Source organism: Xylocopa sonorina, chromosome 15 (assembly GCF_050948175.1).
Source record: "Xylocopa sonorina isolate GNS202 chromosome 15, iyXylSono1_principal, whole genome shotgun sequence".
NCBI classification, from domain to species: domain Eukaryota; kingdom Metazoa; phylum Arthropoda; class Insecta; order Hymenoptera; family Apidae; genus Xylocopa; species Xylocopa sonorina.
This window is the reverse complement of record NC_135207.1, coordinates 2,392,669-2,410,350: the sequence shown is the minus strand read 5'-3', so window position 1 is coordinate 2,410,350 and position 17,682 is coordinate 2,392,669. Positions and strand designations below refer to the sequence as shown.

General features: G+C 41.1%; 2 protein-coding genes across 14 annotated transcripts in view; both read right to left on the bottom strand.

The window, feature by feature from the left end:
* Positions 1-3,559, bottom strand: part of Para (sodium voltage-gated channel paralytic) — a 79,205-nt gene extending 75,646 nt beyond the window's left edge. For 12 of the 13 annotated variants that reach the window (XM_076907300.1, XM_076907301.1, XM_076907305.1 and 9 more), the window contains exon 1: positions 3,525-3,558. The gene's annotated coding sequence lies outside the window, so the exon portion shown is untranslated. Of the gene's footprint in view, positions 1-3,524 lie in introns of all 13 variants that reach the window. The other variant, XM_076907306.1, reaches the window with a different exon arrangement.
* Positions 3,560-5,988: 2,429 nt separating this feature from the next.
* Positions 5,989-8,499, bottom strand: LOC143430790 (glycosylated lysosomal membrane protein). Its single transcript, XM_076907208.1, has 6 exons — positions 8,345-8,499; positions 7,440-7,697; positions 7,168-7,371; positions 6,859-7,089; positions 6,495-6,787; positions 5,989-6,417 (listed from the first exon to the last, which is right to left on the bottom strand). Exons 1-6 carry the CDS (start codon positions 8,414-8,416, stop codon positions 6,246-6,248), a joined length of 1,230 nt encoding a protein of 409 aa, XP_076763323.1. The 5' UTR covers positions 8,417-8,499; the 3' UTR covers positions 5,989-6,245.
* Positions 8,500-17,682: the final 9,183 nt, after the last annotated feature.

Sequence of the window (17,682 nt, the reverse complement as noted above, 5' to 3'; positions counted from 1 at the left end):
CCCTGCAAAAACCTCTCTCCTTCTTTTAGCCTCGTCATTTCTAGCGCGCGCGCGCGCGCTGCTGTGCAGCACCGTTGCTTATCATGGCACATTTCGAATCAGAGAGACAGATTATCTCTCGAGCCTCCATTCGAAATTACCAGCCCACCGCAAGTCTCGAGTGTGGCGAAGATTACTTTGGACGGGTCGTCAAAACGTTCCTATGCTAGTGCGCTTCTAGTTACAATTCAAACGGGGATTAAATTCTGTCGTTAAGGAGAGCAAGATTCTTCCTAAAAATTTTCAGATGTACTGAACTCGAAGGTGAACGAGATGCTTTTAAATTGGAGCTAGTTTAATGTTTGGTCACTGGCTGGTGAGCTATTGAAAAATCAACAGTGCAAGGTATTTTGTGTACTATTCTTAGAATGAAAAGTTTCAAAGCAATGATATATTTTTTAAATGAAGATTATCTATGATTTCTATAAACTGTATACTTAGAAATTTATTTTTAAATCATTGTACGTTGGATTTAGCAATTTTCTAGAACTATTTTTAATCTCTACATTTGGCAGTGGTAAATCCAAAGATCGCAATTCTTCTCTGCACAACAAAATTCTAACTTGTGAAATTGCCATTGTGTAAGTTGTGAAATTATAATTGTAGAAAATATTACAGCGTTCCTTGAAATTTAGTAATTTTCTAGAACTATTTTTAATCTCTACATTTGGCAGTGGTAAATCCAAAGATCGCAATTCTTCTCTGCACAACAAAATTCTAACTTGTGAAATTGCCATTGTGTAAGTTGTGAAATTATAATTGTAGAAAATATTACAGCGTTCCTTGAAATTTAGTAATTTTCTAGAACTATTTTTAATCTCTACATTTGGCAGTGGTAAATCCAAAGATTGCAATTCTTCTCTGCACAACAAAATTCTAACTTGTGAAATTGCTATTGTGTAAATTCTGAAATTATAATTGTAGAAAATATTACAGCATTTCTTGACAACTCTAGCCCTACAATCACAATCGTTAAGTATTAAAAATCCAATTTTTGAAACTTAACTAGAATTATCAAGACAGAAAGACTTTTAAAATAGATTCCATTAAGCAAAGCGTTTACGAAAATAAATAAATGACAAAATTGGGTGTTACACGATAAATGCTAACGAGTCACGGTTTTACCACGGATCACACTGTATCGACAGTGTCGCGAATAAAAGGAGAAGGGCAGGGAGGATTTCCAGCAGACGAGAGACGTTTAAATCGAAGAAATTGACTTTGACGTCACGCTTTTCTCGCACGGCCAACAGACAGGAAAATACGCTTCCTTTTAGCACAGACAATGTAGCTTTGCCGCGACCTTTGGCATTACACGGCTATAGTATCGATCTTTTATTTATTAAGCTAAATAGTTCATCGAATTTTAAACTATGCAAATACATCAATCTCCAACTCACACGCGTCCGTCGTTCGATCTCAAATGTGCGCGTTAACGAATAAATATGAAAATAAAAATAAAAACAATACTTCAACTTATTCAATTTAACACTTAAAACTCTGCAACGTTTCCTATTCATCGAAAGATCTATGCATCGATAATAAAAGCAAACGAATAAAACGTGTCTGACAGCAACTTTCAATTACCACAAGCATATATCAATTTCCACCAAGAGTCACTCTACGCTCCACGATCGTGGAATCGTCAAGGACGCTCTGAATGAATCGACAGATCCAGAATCAACAAGATTCACGCGCATCCACTCGCAACGAAATCCTCAGCGAGCGTGATGCTCGTGCACGAGACGATGATCGATACCATCGCGCGATTCTTGAGCAGATCGTGCACGATCGTGCGCGATTTTCGCGCGGAGGAAGGTCATCACGAGACACACGAGAACGCAGACCCAAGAACAGAACGAGACCATAAGGAACGCGATATGTCACGATTGTACCATCAACTACCAAAAACCATCAGTTAAAAACCATCTACAATCTTCTATTTTACCAACAAAAAGCAGAAACAGTGAACAATGACGAATAGTAAAGGATTAGCAACTACTGCAATAGTGACCAAGTCACCAGCACGATACATCTATGCATCTCGAGAGCGTATCGAGGGACTCGATTGAACACAGTTTCTGAAAGAACCATAGATACCATCTACAATCTTCTATTTTACCAACAAAAAGCAGAAACAGTGAACAATGACGAATAGTAAAGGATTAGCAACTACTGCAATAGTGACCAAGTCACGATACATCTATGCATCTCGAGAGCGTATCGAGGGACTCGATTGAACACAGTTTCTGAAAGAACCATAGATACCATCTACAATCTTCTATTTTACCAACGAAAAGCGAAGACAGTGAACAATGACGAGTAGTAAAGGATTAGCAACTACTGCAATAGTGACCAAGTCACCACCGCGATTCATCTATGCATCTCGAGAGCGTATCGAGGGACTCGATTGAACACAGTTTCTGAAAGAACCATAGATACCATCTACAATCTTCTATTTTACCAACAAAAAGCGAAGACAGTGAACAATGACGAGTAGTAAAGGATTAGCAACTACTGCAATAGTGACCAAGTCACCAGCACGATACATCTATGCATCTCGAGAGCGTATCGAGGGACTCGATTGAACACAGTTTCTGAAAGAACCATAGATATTGACCTACTATGTTTCACCAGTAAGCCCACGATATATAACACCGACGCGCGGTGTGCGCACCGGCGAATACGACCTTCGTCGAACACAAAGGCAGCCAGAGCTATTTCTCGTGCGACTAATCTCGAGAAGAGAGAGCAAAGAAGAAGAGCAAGCGCTTATCGTCATCACGAGAGTGAACCCCTGACTGATCCCTGACCGAGGCGGCCTGTCGATCGATATATCGAGAATGGAACGGCGGTCGCGCGTCACGCTATACGTAGATATATACCCCATCTCCGTGCTCGCGTGTCTCTACCTACATCTATCTATACGTCCTCTATCTACATGTACGCGTCGCCTTGCAATTCGATTCGTGGTATCGCGTTCAGCCCAATCGAAACTGTACAGTAGTCACGGTAATTGATTACAGAGAATGGAAGGGACGTTCGTCGACGAGGAGGAACATTTGTTACATTTCATCGTGTCGCATAATGCACGCACGCATTATTACTCGCGGGTCTAAGAGAGTTTCGATTACACCTCGAAGAGAATTGATAGATATATGGAAAGGATGTTGCGGCAACGATTTATTCGTGTTACGTGGTCAGGCTGCACGGTAGCGCCATTAGCGCCTCCACCGGAGAGGCACACGCGGTTTCCAAGTAGTAAAATCAACGAAATACCTTACGCGAGATGTTTACGCCAGCCAACTCGAACTCCAGCCTAAGTAAAACGATCGTTGCCGATTACATTTAACCGTTAAACGAACCAAAGTTTCAGGAAGGCTTCCACTTCTCGCGACGAAAATGGTAATTTCCCAAAACGAGCATCAGAAATGTACATTGGAGTGGTAAAATTTGTGCGATTGAATTTGTCGCTTAGCACTTACGGTCAAGGAGTTTCTCCGGTAGCGTGGAGATGTACAGTCGCGGTTTTTGAACGAGAAAAGCACGACGTAGCGATATGAAGAAGAGGCACTGCGACGTCGAGGAGGGGCGGGTTCTGAGATACCTCCGCGGGCCTTGCTTGTTCAGCTACGGCAAGGGTAGCACCACTACCAAGCAACAAGACACTGTAAACTGAACACGCACCGTACGACGACCAAACGTTTTTTGTCTTTTCCGTATATATATACACGTATATATACGCGTGTGTATGTGCGCGCCTCTTTCTTACTGCCTCCGTTCCCTTTCTCCCGTTTCCTTCTCTTCTTCCCACCGTCGTTCCATTTCTCTTAGCAACGGCTCGAAACGGCGACGATCACGCAACGTATCCCGGTTCCTCGGGTGTTCGTCGTCCACGGATCCTCCGATTTACCCGAAACGAACTCTCCACTTGGCGGCCCCTTGGTTTTACACCCGTGAACGCTTCCTTCCTACGGTTCTTCCTGCTCGTGTCCTTTTGCTCTCCTCGCGCCTGGCACCTCCTCTTCCGACAGCACTGTTCTTCCACCGCAGCGGCAAGGACCCGCCCCGTGTCGCGCTACACGAACGTGTAGTGGATAAAGAGAGCGTAAAACTTGCTCTGCGACAACATTATCCGGCCGGTTATCGGTATCTCGCTGCAGTCGTCATTTCTTCCTGTTCCTTCGGTCTAGCCGCCCGCGTCGCAACGAAAATTGATCGCGTTGCGCGCGACGGTCCCTTCCTCGGGGACAGAACCCGACGCGTTCTCTCTGCCGCTCGTATCGCACCCGTGCGCGCACCGTAACGCAGCTTCGTCTGACTACGATCCCTCCCTACTTTCCTGTCTTCCTGCCTTCCTTCGTACCCTTAACTCTCCTGACCGAAGGACCGACCGGGTCCTCTCCGCTTCCTTTTGTCCGTCGGTTCTTTCTGGCACGTAAACGCGCGCGCGCGCGCGCGTGTCTCTTCTCTCCCTCTCTCTCTCTCTCACTCTCTAACCCTCTCTCCCTCTACCTCTCTATCGTTCTTTCTAACACCCGCCCCTCTCCTTCTCTTCTGCCCCTCTTCTTGATTTACTCCGGTTCCCTCTGTCACTGTATACCTCCTGTCCAGCACTTTCTCACTCTTTCTTCATCGCCGTTACCAGCCCGCCCCTGTGTTCGCCTCTATTCCTGATTCCTCCCTCCTTTCTCTCTCTCTCTCTCTCTCGATGCGAATTCTATCTCGCCCGCTCAGGTCGCCACTGGCACATTCTACCCCGTCCCGTCTGCGTTCTCCGCGTCCGCGTTCCGCCTTTCCGTTTTATTATCGCCCGGCTACGGGTGCTCCACGAACGTTCTCATCGGTTCTTAGTCGGCACTGAGTTCGTCGGGGGCCCAATTGGGGCAGTCCCTGTCTGGCGCGCACACTTTCCCAATTTAACTGGTCGAAAGGCTTTCTCGCTCGAGGGCCGTGTCGCGATTCGACAAACCCGACGCGGACGTTATTGCACCGCCACGCGCCAATCTCGCGCAGCGGAATCCACGGGAACTAGTTTCGAGGCACCCCTGTTGTACGTATAAGTACATACGCGCACGACTCGCAACCGAACGCGAACCCACCACCTCTCTGCCACCCTTCCCGACAACTCTGACCGCCCACCACGCTCGACTAACCTGCGCGAGAGACTGTCGCAGCTACGAATCCGTACTCACCCAATGACAATTGCGGTATACGCTTCCTCCACGAGTATCATCGTTAAACGAGTCCACGGTTTTCCGCTGGATACTCCTCCAGATCCTACCGCGAACGGGATCCATGGGTGGAGCGGGTCGAAGGGGGATTCCACAGCTCTTTGGGCGATCGTGGTGTTTGGGAATTCAAAAATAAAGACTACGGCGGAGGTCGATATTGTTGTTGGGATTCGTAAATTCGCATGCCCCCTACGGTACCACCAGTGGATCAATGAAAATGTACTTCTTCACTGACTGTACCTCTCCCGCCACCCCCATGATAGCGAGGAACACGGCACCACACCGCGCCACCTTTACTATCGTCGCCTAAAAACATTCGCCAGCCACCCTTACGGAATTGTCGACAGTGTCTGCTGGCTCACAGCAGAGGCTTTCCTTAAGAAACTATTGGTTTGGCGATTGTGCTGCGATCTTACTGCCAACGCGTCGCCATTGTGCATATCGCAATATATATCGCCTGAATTTGTTTTTCTTTCTTTTATTTCACCTTTCACGAGTTTGATCCTACCAGGTGCTGTTTTATTTCGTCTACTTTTGTCTGCAGTTATTTTATTTGTTTCTATATTTCACATTTTGTATAATATCGACATTGTTTGAATATCTATTTAAGCGCGCGTTTCGAAATACAATGTTAGAAAATGTCGTAGGAGAGTAACAGAGTGTTCTACGCACGCTTCTCAGTTCGAAAGGTAATGGTTCGTCTGAAAATTGTTCGTTTGTAGTTTATTGATGAACCGTGTATAAATTTGTACAGTATTATTTGTATGCGTTGCACTAATATATACCTCAAATTGATTATCTCCTATCAATTTGAAAATAGGTGTAAAAATATATGTGCTATTTATATAAATATAAGAATATCTCTTTTGTAAAGTTTAAATAGTGATATGCCGGCAGATGCAACTAAACGTGCACGAATTTTTCTCAGAACATTAATGCGCTTCGAAACTTTCAACGGTCTACAGAATACTTTCATTGACTTAAATACACCTCGCTGTTACGTTTAGGCAGTTTACGGACACAGAGATAGATGCCAGTTGCTACCAAAATAGTTAGCGGAAGGCCAAGACCAATTGAAATGATCATAATTACCAAGTAAGAAAATCGTTCATTGGGTGGTGTACCGTATCCAATTAAAAACGTCCTAAAAAAAAAAACAAATATATACATATCAACGTTAATTAGTGTATATTAGAACAAAAAGAACTAAAAAAAAATTACCATGTAGAATAATAGGTTCTTTTGTAAAAACCATCGCCCTTTGCTCCCAATGATACAATAATTCTTTGTGTAAGCAAATCATTCACCTTCTCTCCGTAATAGCAATACAACATAGAAGTTACAATAGCACTTGTGTGATTAGACACTTTTATTGGTGGGTACTGTATTGTTTCTGTCGAGCTTGTTACGTCACGAGACACAGTTGTATATGAAACTGGTCTCCATTGCAAGTAGGCTCCTTCGTCGAGATAGTTGTCCATGCTTTTGTATGGCGGTGTTCTAACTTCGACAACCTGGAAAGTACGATTAATATTACAATGATGTTGAAATAGTTTTAAAATTATTATAAATTATAATGAATTGCCTCAAATATGCCAGGTGTATGTTCGTCGTCTAAACTCTTTTTTGGATTAATAAACATGGGAATATCTGGATTCGCTTCGCCCACTACTAGCAACTCGATGGCAAATCTGCTATTGTTAAAGGTTTTATTTGTCTGCATATTGTCGAGAATAATATCAATCTGGGTAGAGTTTTCAGTGTGCAACATGTGAGGCATAACTTCTGAGTGATCGAGAGAGCAAAATCCTCTTAACTAAAAAATAAACAATGATTACAGTGATAAATGCATAACTGCGATATTGTGAATTTATATAGCGGCAGAATACTGTACCGAAAGCTTCACACTTCCATGTCTGCTAATATTCATGGCAGTGTCATTGTAATAGCTACCTTCCACGTTCAGTGTGACAAATTCATTATTTTGTATCAAAGTCTTGCGCTCCCATTGAAAGAACATTGGATGTAAAATATTTGTATTTATTATGTTAGCAATGTTTATTATTGCTGTGTCATTTACATCGTTGAACTCTATTATCTGAAAAATATTAACTTTATTAATACTTTACTCGCAAATATCAATCTGGCGATCTTGTGTATACTGACCTTATTTAAAACTACGCCGAAAGTATAGATCGGTTCTTCGGTAAACATTATAGAATTTTCTTTCTTAAGAAGAAAATCTTCCCAACTTATGTTGAGATAAGTCGACGATGAAGTTAGCGCTAGCAATATGGATGGATTACCATCGAAATCCCACAAATAATGGAGAGTGTCATTGGGACCATCGGCTCTTAGATAAACTGTTGTTACATTTTTGTCTTTACATATCGTGCCACAGTCTGGATTCACCCATGATCGTAACTAGTGCCAGGCAAATTCTTTTATATAAAAAAATGTAAATGTATTGTTTACAACTCAATAATTAAGTAGTACATCATTATAATTAGAGAACTATATAAGATCACATTTCGCTTGCATTTTATTACAATTAAACGCTAACAATTTGACAAATAATTTAATTAAATATTTATATAAAAACTGAAAGGACTATGCAAAACTTAATTTTCAATCGCTATATATTTAATATTTTTTATTAACTTTCATCATTACTTGTATGCTGTAATTTTATATATCTCAGACTCGCTTATCTGTCGTCAAATAACGTTATTTACTTAAAATTGACCGAAAAACGTCGACAGACTAAATCATCGTTAATCGCCTGATTATCAGGGTTCTCACGTTAATTACTAAATGGGTTATGGGAACTCGTGTTCCTCATTAAGTAGCGTATTGCTCCCAATTACCATCGAATTGTCATTGAACAACAATCGCGAGGTGCAACAAAATAATTTCTAAATCGACTTTGCCCGCGCGATAGAACAATCGTAGAATGAATCATATTAAACAGGACCGTGGGTCGTTTCGCTGAAAAACGGACGTCGACTCGAATAACCGTGCTAATTCCAATTAACGTTCGAACAATCGACTACGCAAGTTGCATTACTTACGGTTCTTTGCGTGCAACATCCGATACCTAGCAGCGTAACAAACAAAAGCAGCAACACGGAAACATTATTCATGCTGTCTGGTTGTGTACAACAACAAATACCAACGTTTACCGACAACCACCACCGCGACTTGCGACGCCACTGACCATTACTGAGGCTCGATCGCAGGAACCAAAATGGATCTAAGCGCGTTACTGCTCGCAGCGCCATCGAAATCTGCAACGAATTCCTCGGATGATCGAACCGTCGCGAATTTTCGAAAAAAATCTCGCGTAAAGTAACAATAACAATATATTGCGTGTCTACAAACATATTTCAATCGATATTTCACTGTAAATGCAATGCATTTATCGAAACCTTTGTCGAAATGTGCATCGAGTTCCTTCGTCGACGCATAGATGACGCTGCACGTTAAAGTCCACAGGAAAGAAAATTTATTCGATGGATACTTCTGTGCGCGATAGTATCTGCTCAGTGATCGGATACTGCTTAAAAATCGAGACAAAATTCGTGAACTATGAGCATATATTTATTTAAGTTAACGTATTGTACGTAATTAAGTTCGATCTGTTTTATGCGTTTCTTAAATGATTTGTTAAGAATTGTTATACTTACTTCGTGATTAACGTCCACTCCAGATGCGATATTGGGTCGCTGTAAAGTTGAAACGATCTTTTGCACGGCTGCATTTCGCGCCGAGGGAAGGAAACTCGTACCCCATTGGCCATTAAATTCCGCCAACGGTGGTGGAGTTACCAATCCTCGACACAGTATCTCGTTCGAATGATTCTCTGTTCGAATGAAACGATCATTTCGACGAAGATAGTCGCTGTTGATGGATACGAACAATAAAACCGACGATACACACTTTATTACAAAGGTAAACGACGATATTATCCTACTGTTTCAGTTACATTTGTGTCTAAATAATCGTTTGAAAATGTTTCGTACAGACAGTCGCCGATGGTGGTATTATCAGGACACCGTGTATAGTCGAGGAAAGAGAACGTGTAAAAAGAGCATTAACTTGCAGACTACGACCTTGACCGAAGCAGTGTCCGCGCCTGAAGCACATACACACACACACACGCGAATATTCGTACGTACATGCGTCTAGCGTTTCAAGGGACTTCGTTTCTTCGACTTCTCGCTTGGTACCTCCTTTTGCGTAATTTTTATACAAATTTAAAAGATTACAACTCTGAGAATTTTACAGCAACAACCACGAGATACGAGCAAACAAAAGTCGTCTATATATAGGATGTGAGATATCATTTTCTCCATTTTTTAAGGTCGTTTAATTTGGTAACGCAGTTTCTTTGAAGAGACGCACTCGCACTGCGAGACAGTCGCGGACAATGCTCTTCAACAATTTAACGATACTCCACTGAAGGTCGTCGCAGGAAATCGGGATCCGCGGTGGAATATAATCATACCATGTACCGGGTAGCGCGTTCTAAAACTGGTTTTACCGTCCCTACATTTTTCCTTCCCTCACGCCTTTTTCAAAGAGCGAACCGTCCGGATGGAAAACGAGGATCGCGTAAAGTCTCGAAAACATCGGCTCCCACCAGTTCCATTCGTTTCGTTCTACTCCTCGATACTATTCTTACCTTGATTCCACGATCATTTCGCACAAAGAAACGCTAAAACGCGTGTCTCCGTCTCTCTGTTCGTGCGTGTAACGCGAGAGGCATAGATCATGCGATTACCAGACGCGTGGCAAACTAGAAAAAACACGATAATTTGAAGGAAAACGGGGGGGAACTGCTTCTTCTGAAGAATATCGAGAGTCGTGGAGTCGATCTTCGCGCGAAAGGGGGCTTACCTTCGGGTCAATCGACAAACTGCTGACGTTTCCTGATATCCTCGCTGCTCGCGGTCTTTGGTAACTTTTTCAAAGGCACACCACCGACGCGTTTCGTGGCCGGCACGTATCTCAGGCGAGCGATGCCCGTCGAAGAATATCGCGGCGTGTGCGCGCGAATCGAGCAAGATCGAACCAGAAGGCGAGCGTTATAATTGCAGCCGGCGCGATGGCTGAAGGACCTCCGACTGCACGTATAACTTGCGCTCCGCCGGTTGCCGGCTAGTCGGCCGGACGAAAAACAGACAAAGAGTCTTCTTGCGCTGTGAGTAATGCCGGCTCGCTCGGCCAATCAGAGGAATCGGCACGATCGCAGCCCGTGTTCAATCGACGCTGCCATCGTCGGTTCAGCCGTGCCGGCTCGCTCGAAAAATTGAGGACGAGGCTTTTCTTCGTGGCAAACTGGCCGCCAGCTTCTCCAAAATTTCGTTTCATTAACGTCCAAGCTGATTTGAACAAATTTCTCCGATTCTCAGACTTTTCACTGCCTTGTGTTCGATTATTAAACTGGATGAACGAAGGAACGAGGGGAATCCAGTTGCACCAGATTTCTGTCTTGAGAGCAGAGTTCGTGATTCGACAGGAAAATTTGATTTATTTGGTTTATCGATTTTTATGGGTTGTCAGAGGAAGCATCAAATTCTTGTCTTTGGTTATTCATGCAATAACGCACATTTTTGTTGTTTAAATCAGAGATTTGTTTATTAACTTGTGTTTTAAGCTGATTTCGTGGCAAACAGGCCGCCAGCTTCTCCAAAATTTCGTTTCATTAACGTCCAAGCTGATTTGAACAAATTTCTCCGATTCTCAGACTTTTCACTGCCTTGTGTTCGATTATTAAACTGGATGAACGAAGGAACGAGGGGAATCCAGTTGCACCAGATTTCTGTCTTGAGAGCAGAGTTCGTGATTTGACAGGAAAATTTGATTTATTTGGTTTATAGATTTTTATGGGTTGTCAGAGGAAACATCAAACTCTTGTCTTTGGTTATTCATGCAATAACGCACATTTTTGTTGTTTAAATCAGAGGTTTGTTTATTAACTTGTGTTTTAAGCTGATTTCGTGGCAAACAGGCCGCCAGCTTCTCCAAAATTTCGTTTTTTTAACGTCCAAGCTGATTTGAACAAATTTCTCCGATTCTCAGACTTTTCACTGCCTTGTGTTCGATTATTAAACTGGATGAACGAAGGAACGAGGGGAATTCAGTTGCACCAGATTTCTGTCTTGAGAGCAGAGTTCGTGATTTGACAGGAAAATTTGATTTATTTGGTTTATAGATTTTTATGGGTTGTCAGAGGAAACATCAAACTCTTGTCTTTGGTTATTCATGCAATAACGCACATTTTTGTTGTTTAAATCAGAGGTTTGTTTATTAACTTGTGTTTTAAGCTGATTTGAACAAATTTCTCTAATTCTCAGACTTTTCACTGCCTTATATTCGATTATTAAACTGGATGAACGAAGGAACGAGGGGAATCCAGTTCCACGAGATGTCTGTCTTGAGAGCAGAGTTCGTGATTCGACAGTAAAATTTGATTTATAGATTTTTATGGGTTGTCAGAGGAAGCATCAAACTCTTGTCTTTGGTTATTCATGCAAGAATGCACATTTTTGTTGTTTAAATCAGAGGTTTGTTTATTAACTTGTGTTTTAACTTGCGAAGAGACAATTTTGACTTTGGTAATAACCGACGTGTCTAATTATAACATTCAGTATTCCAGATCTTTCTGTTTCGATAAATCCCTGACCACAAGAATAATCTGCGCCAACGTATCGTGAATTGTGGAACTGCATTTGTTAAGAGTAAAAATCTGGAATGCATTTTGATCGAAGGAAAACTTAAGAGTTCGTAAAGTAGCCCCGTTTGCGGCGTTTCTTCTCGATAGTGATTTCTCAATGTGAACACAAGAATTCATCGCGATTTCATCGAATCAGGAAATTGGAATTACTTGCTGCACTAAAAAAAAAAAAGGAAAAAGTTCGTAAAGTAGCTCCATTTGTGGCATTTCTTCTCGATAGTGATATAACTGAGTTAATGGTACGCAGGTTTAGGACAAAAGCCAGGCAATACTCAGTGGGTGAGTTAAAATTCACTTATGCACGCGTCGGTTGCATTACTTATGCAAGTCGAAGGGGTGACAGGTGACGAAACAGACAGCGGAGCGAGGCGATCGAAATAAAGTGAAACGAAACGCCAGACGACGTCGCGACGATACAGCCGGGAAAAAAATGCGCCACTGCTGCGCTGAGAAGTTCGAAACGCACCGTGGATCCCACGGTGACCAGACTTTTCCGAGTCATCGAACTGCCATCTATGGTTACTGGTCGCATCCAGTTCGCTCGCTTTTACATCCTTCGCCGTAGGAATCACAGACAATTAATTATGGAACGCACGGGCTAGCAACATTGTTCTTTACACTTGCACATCCATCTCCATCTTCCTCCAAGCTTGCGAACCACTTCAAGGAATTTTAAAAAACTGCATTTCTTTGTAAAATCGTCGTTTCTACGATTGTTGACACGGAATTTCAAAAAATTGCATTTCTCTGTGCACAAAATTTCTTTCAAACAGAGAATCAGTCAAAGTGTAAATAGACAGTTGTAAGTTTCCAACAAAGTAGTATAATTGTGTAGTTGTTGGTTCGAACAATCGCAGACTGCTTTTTCGAAGCTTGTGAAACACTTAAAGGAATTTCAAAAAACTGCATTTCTTTGTAAAATCGTCGTTTCTACGATCATTGACACAGTCTATTCAAAGAACATTATTAAACATGCATAAAATTTCTTTCAAACAGAGAATCAGTCAAAGTGCAAATAAACAATAGTAAGTTTCCAACAAAGTAGTATAATTTTGTAGTTGTTGGTTGGAACAATCGCAGACTGCTTTTTCGAAGCTTGCGAACCACTTAAAAATTGCATTTCTTTGTAAAATCGTCGTTTCTACGATCATTGACACGGTCTATTCAAAGAACATTATTAAACATGCATAAAATTGCTTTCAAACAGAGAATCAGTCAAAGTGCAAATAAACAATAGTAAGTTTCCAACAAAGTAGTATAATTTTGTAGTTGTTGGTTCGAACAATCGCAGATTGCCTTTCGAAGCTTGCGAACCACTTAAAAATTGCATTTCTTTGTAAAATCGTCGTTTCTACGATCATTGACACAGTCTATTCAAAGAACATTCTTGGACGTGCATGAAATTTGTTTGAAAGAAAGAATCAGTCAAAGTGCAAATAAACAATAGTAAGTTTCCAACAAAGTAGTATAATTTTGTGGTTGTTGGTTCGAACAATCGCAGACTGCTTTTTCGAAGCTTGCGGACCACTTAAAGGAATTTCAAAAAATTGCATTTCTTTGTAAAATCGTCGTTTCTACGATCATTGACACGGTCTATTCAAAGAACTTTCTTGGACGTGCATAAAATTTCTTTGAAAGAAAGAATCAGTCAAAGTGCAAATAAACAATAGTAAGTTTCCAACAAAGTAGTATAATTTTGTGGTTGTTGGTTGGAACAATCGCAGACTGGTTTTTCGCAACGATGGACAGGAAACTAGTTCGTCTCTACCGAAATAATGTTACGTGTCCTTCGCATTGTATCATATATTGGTTGCGTCGCGCGTGTCTGCGGGCATACCCGTGTAACACGCGTGCATGTATCGCAGTAGTACCAGCCGATGGTTACACGGCGTCGCGGAGGGATAAAAAAGGAATAAAGAATCGAGGAGAAGCGCGCGCAGAGGGAGAACCGGTTTCTCGAGGGTTTCAGCCTCCACAAAATGATCCGTCTGGCTTGCCGGTTGGACTCTGCTCGCTTCCACTGTGTTCGCCTCCCGCGAAAGTGTTTGCTCCGGTGCACCACCTACCTACCTACCTACCCACCTACCTACTACCTATCTACCTGTTTCACTTACCCATCCCTCCTTCTTCTGTGCTCCCTCTTTCTCCTCCGTCGCCCAGACCTGCTGACCAACGTACCCGATTTGACTTCAAGGGTTTGAACTCGCGGCATTCCTGACCGAATGGCGGCATGGACATTCCTCGCGAGATAAATCGATGCCCAACAAGCGAAATAGGATCTTCTTTTCTTTCACACTTTTTCACCGTTTGCGTTAATAATCGACGGACTTTTCGTTGGTTGATGTTTCAACCGTTTTCCTGATTTCTTGCTTCTTTTTGTGGGAATTTGAAGATAGTAGGGAAGAAGTTTAAGCATTTCTTGCCTTTCTTCTGTGAATTTGAAAATAGAGGAGAGGAAGTTTAAGTATTTCTTGCTTTTTTTCCTGGGAATTTTAAAATAGAGGAGAAGAAGTTTAAGTCTTGGATTTTGGGTTTTTTTTTGAAGGTTTTTCTTATTTATTGCTTCTTTTTCTATGAATTTGAAAATAGAGGAGAAGTTTAAGTATTTCTTACTTTCTTTTTCTGCAAATTTGAAAATAGAGTAGAGGAAGTTTAAGTCTTGGATTTTGGGTTACTTTTGTAGGTTTTTCTTATTTCTTGCTTTTTTCTGTGAATTTGAAAATAGAGGAGAGGAAGTTTAAGCCTTGGATTTTGAGTTACTTTTGAATGTTAACTAAAAGCATGTAATTTCAAGATATTTGATTTAACTTTTTTTCAACTAAAAATCTTAAATCGTTAAATAAGTTTTCTGGACTTTCCAATTATCGTGAAAAGAAACGAGATAGTTCAGTTTTGGAGAAGACGATATTAAACAGAAATAAGCCTTCACCAATTAGCAATAAAATAACAATATATCGTTCTAATTTGTCAAATCTGTTACAGTACTGAAACCTGTACTATATAAAACAATATATATTTGACCTCGTCCAATTCATGTAACGTTGAACAGCCCCTTATCTCTTAAGCAATTCAGGTTAACTGAGGAATAAAAGATGAGATCCTCAATCCGATTCAAGGAGAACAATTGTAGGCGAATAATACGCTCGCTGTTGCCAGACACGGCGAAACGTGTATATATTTTAATCTTTGCATTTGAAACGAATGGCGAGAAATATTGCCCGGTTGGATTATAAAACGAACGCGTTAGATTTCGACGGTGAAATTTATTGGCTGGCCTTGAAAATTGCAAGGAAAAGGGAACATGAGGACGATGTACGCCTCGCATTACGAGGTAAGAAGAAGACGCGAGGGGAAAACTGGTTTCAGATGATGCAGAATGTTCTGGTAACATTTGCATTCGTTGCGCGTGTACAGTTTACAAGTCCATCAGCGTTTTAACGAGGCATCACCCCGGCAACGCGTTACGGGGAAATATCAAAATGACATTCTCAGTCGAAGTTCAATTCGCGAGATCGAATCGTGCTCGATCGTCGCATACCTTTGTCCGCGCTATAGTCTTCTCGCGACGACCTTAAACAGTTCGACGCAACGAAGTCAGGAAACTGTGCTAGGAAAACCTTATCGTACTCCTCAATTCAAATTCGTCCTCGAAAAACAGAGAAAGCAAGAAAAACTTAACAAACGTTGTAATCAGAAACGATACTTCTTTAGTTGCCCACTTTCTGAATAAAAAATTACGATTGTAATACGTAAAATTTTGCTATACGTCCACAAAACGCGTCGAACCATCATTAAGTCTACTTCAACAAGTAACAGAAAGAAGTTATTTCGATAATATAATGCGTCGAACGAGGAACTAAAGAATATCTTTATCGTACAGTCGAAGTACTTAATAAGCCACGCATTGCAGAAATAGTAAAAGTAATGAATGAATTGACTCGAAACATTCTCCAAATACAGCACGCTTCCGAGTTAAATGATTTCTAAATCGTATCCACCATAAAAGTCGAGAGCCATACAGATACGTTTTTGCTCTAAAGTTACACCCCGCGCAGCGGTCACGCATAGGTACACGTGAAAGTAACAATACACACATAGTGAATTCTACTCGGCTACATAACTTCGTCTCGAGGTATTGTATACATTGCCATCGTATTACGAGGATTAATGCAGTCGGCTTTAGCCCCGACACTGGCCTTGAATTCGAACCTGCAGCACTACCTCCCCGTGGAGGTTCTTGTATGTAGTAAGATGGAGCTCGTTCACGAGAACTCTGTTATCTCGTTCGACACTGACCATAGAAAGCGCTAACGAACAGTTTTTGTGCTACTCGAACACCAAGAAACCCAAAAACATCTTTCCTCCAATTGGTTTCAGTCGTTATTTGTTATCACGCGCGTAGTTTGGATAACATTGAGATACGAGGCGACTCGAATAACGTAGAAACTCAATTTTACCGTGCACTGTTACTATAGCGAAGTGTTTGTCGTACCGAATCATTTCTGTTGCAAAGTCTGCCGTGGAAAATTCTGGTTGAAACTTTGTAAACGGCTGCGTTTCACGCGAAGACGATGTTCGCGAGAAGAATTCTGTGGTTGATATCTGAAAATTTTGCGAAAAGGTTTTACTACTGTAATGTCACTTCCTGCGTTACCGATACAGCGTAGAATAAGATTGTAGTACTGGTCAAAGTAGAGGGGACTTATGGTTGATACGGTAGTTAAGAAAATGTATCCCCAATACTGTTGTGCATTGTAAGTTGACTTTATGGTTCAAATATTTTTCAGAATCATCTTTTTTTATAACAATCGTGTTAGATTAAAGTATGACAATAAAAAATATTTTTCACAGAACTGTAAGTCTTGCTACTCCAGTCGTAGAGAAAAATTTCTCGTAAACGTCGTTTTTGAACGAAATAACAGTATTTCGCCACTTTTAAGATTACTTTAACATTTCATTTTTGAGTAAAAATAAATAATTATACGTATTACTTGATGGAATATTTTCAGATCGTCGTGTAAGTGGCCATTTTAATATGTAAGAAACGTAAATTGCTTTGGAAATGAAAGAAAACAAGATGAATGTAATACTCAGCTAATTCCAGGTATTGATAATGTCGGTCATGATAATATTCGATGTTGTACCAGTTGCAAGTCTGACTAGTACTCTCACCGATCGTACGCAATTGCATTGATGGACAGTTAAGTTGGTCACTGCGTCAATTCTCCGAGTAATCTTTCTACAAAGTATTCAGGGAATCAGATTAATTAGAAATACGATTCACAAAGTAATCGATAACGTATCTAAATGCAACATCCAACATGACCAGCAATGATAAAAGAGAGCAGTAGAAGTACTAATAATTACCTGCACTGAAAACTACTGAAACAACATGGTAATAACTGTAAATACCAGCACGATCTAACGCTGGAAAAGCATTTAAAGCATTAAACCTAACATTATACATATTACAAGCGCTAATGTCTCCGTACAGTTATACACACATAACAGTAAACATTTTATAGCACCGGTATAATATCCTGGCGCACTGCGTTGCATACATAATCGTTTTCCTTTTACATAACGAAGTACCTCATTTAATCCTCATTTTATTTACCTTCTATCACGTACAATTAACGACACACGATACCAAACATTACCTTTGGTTTA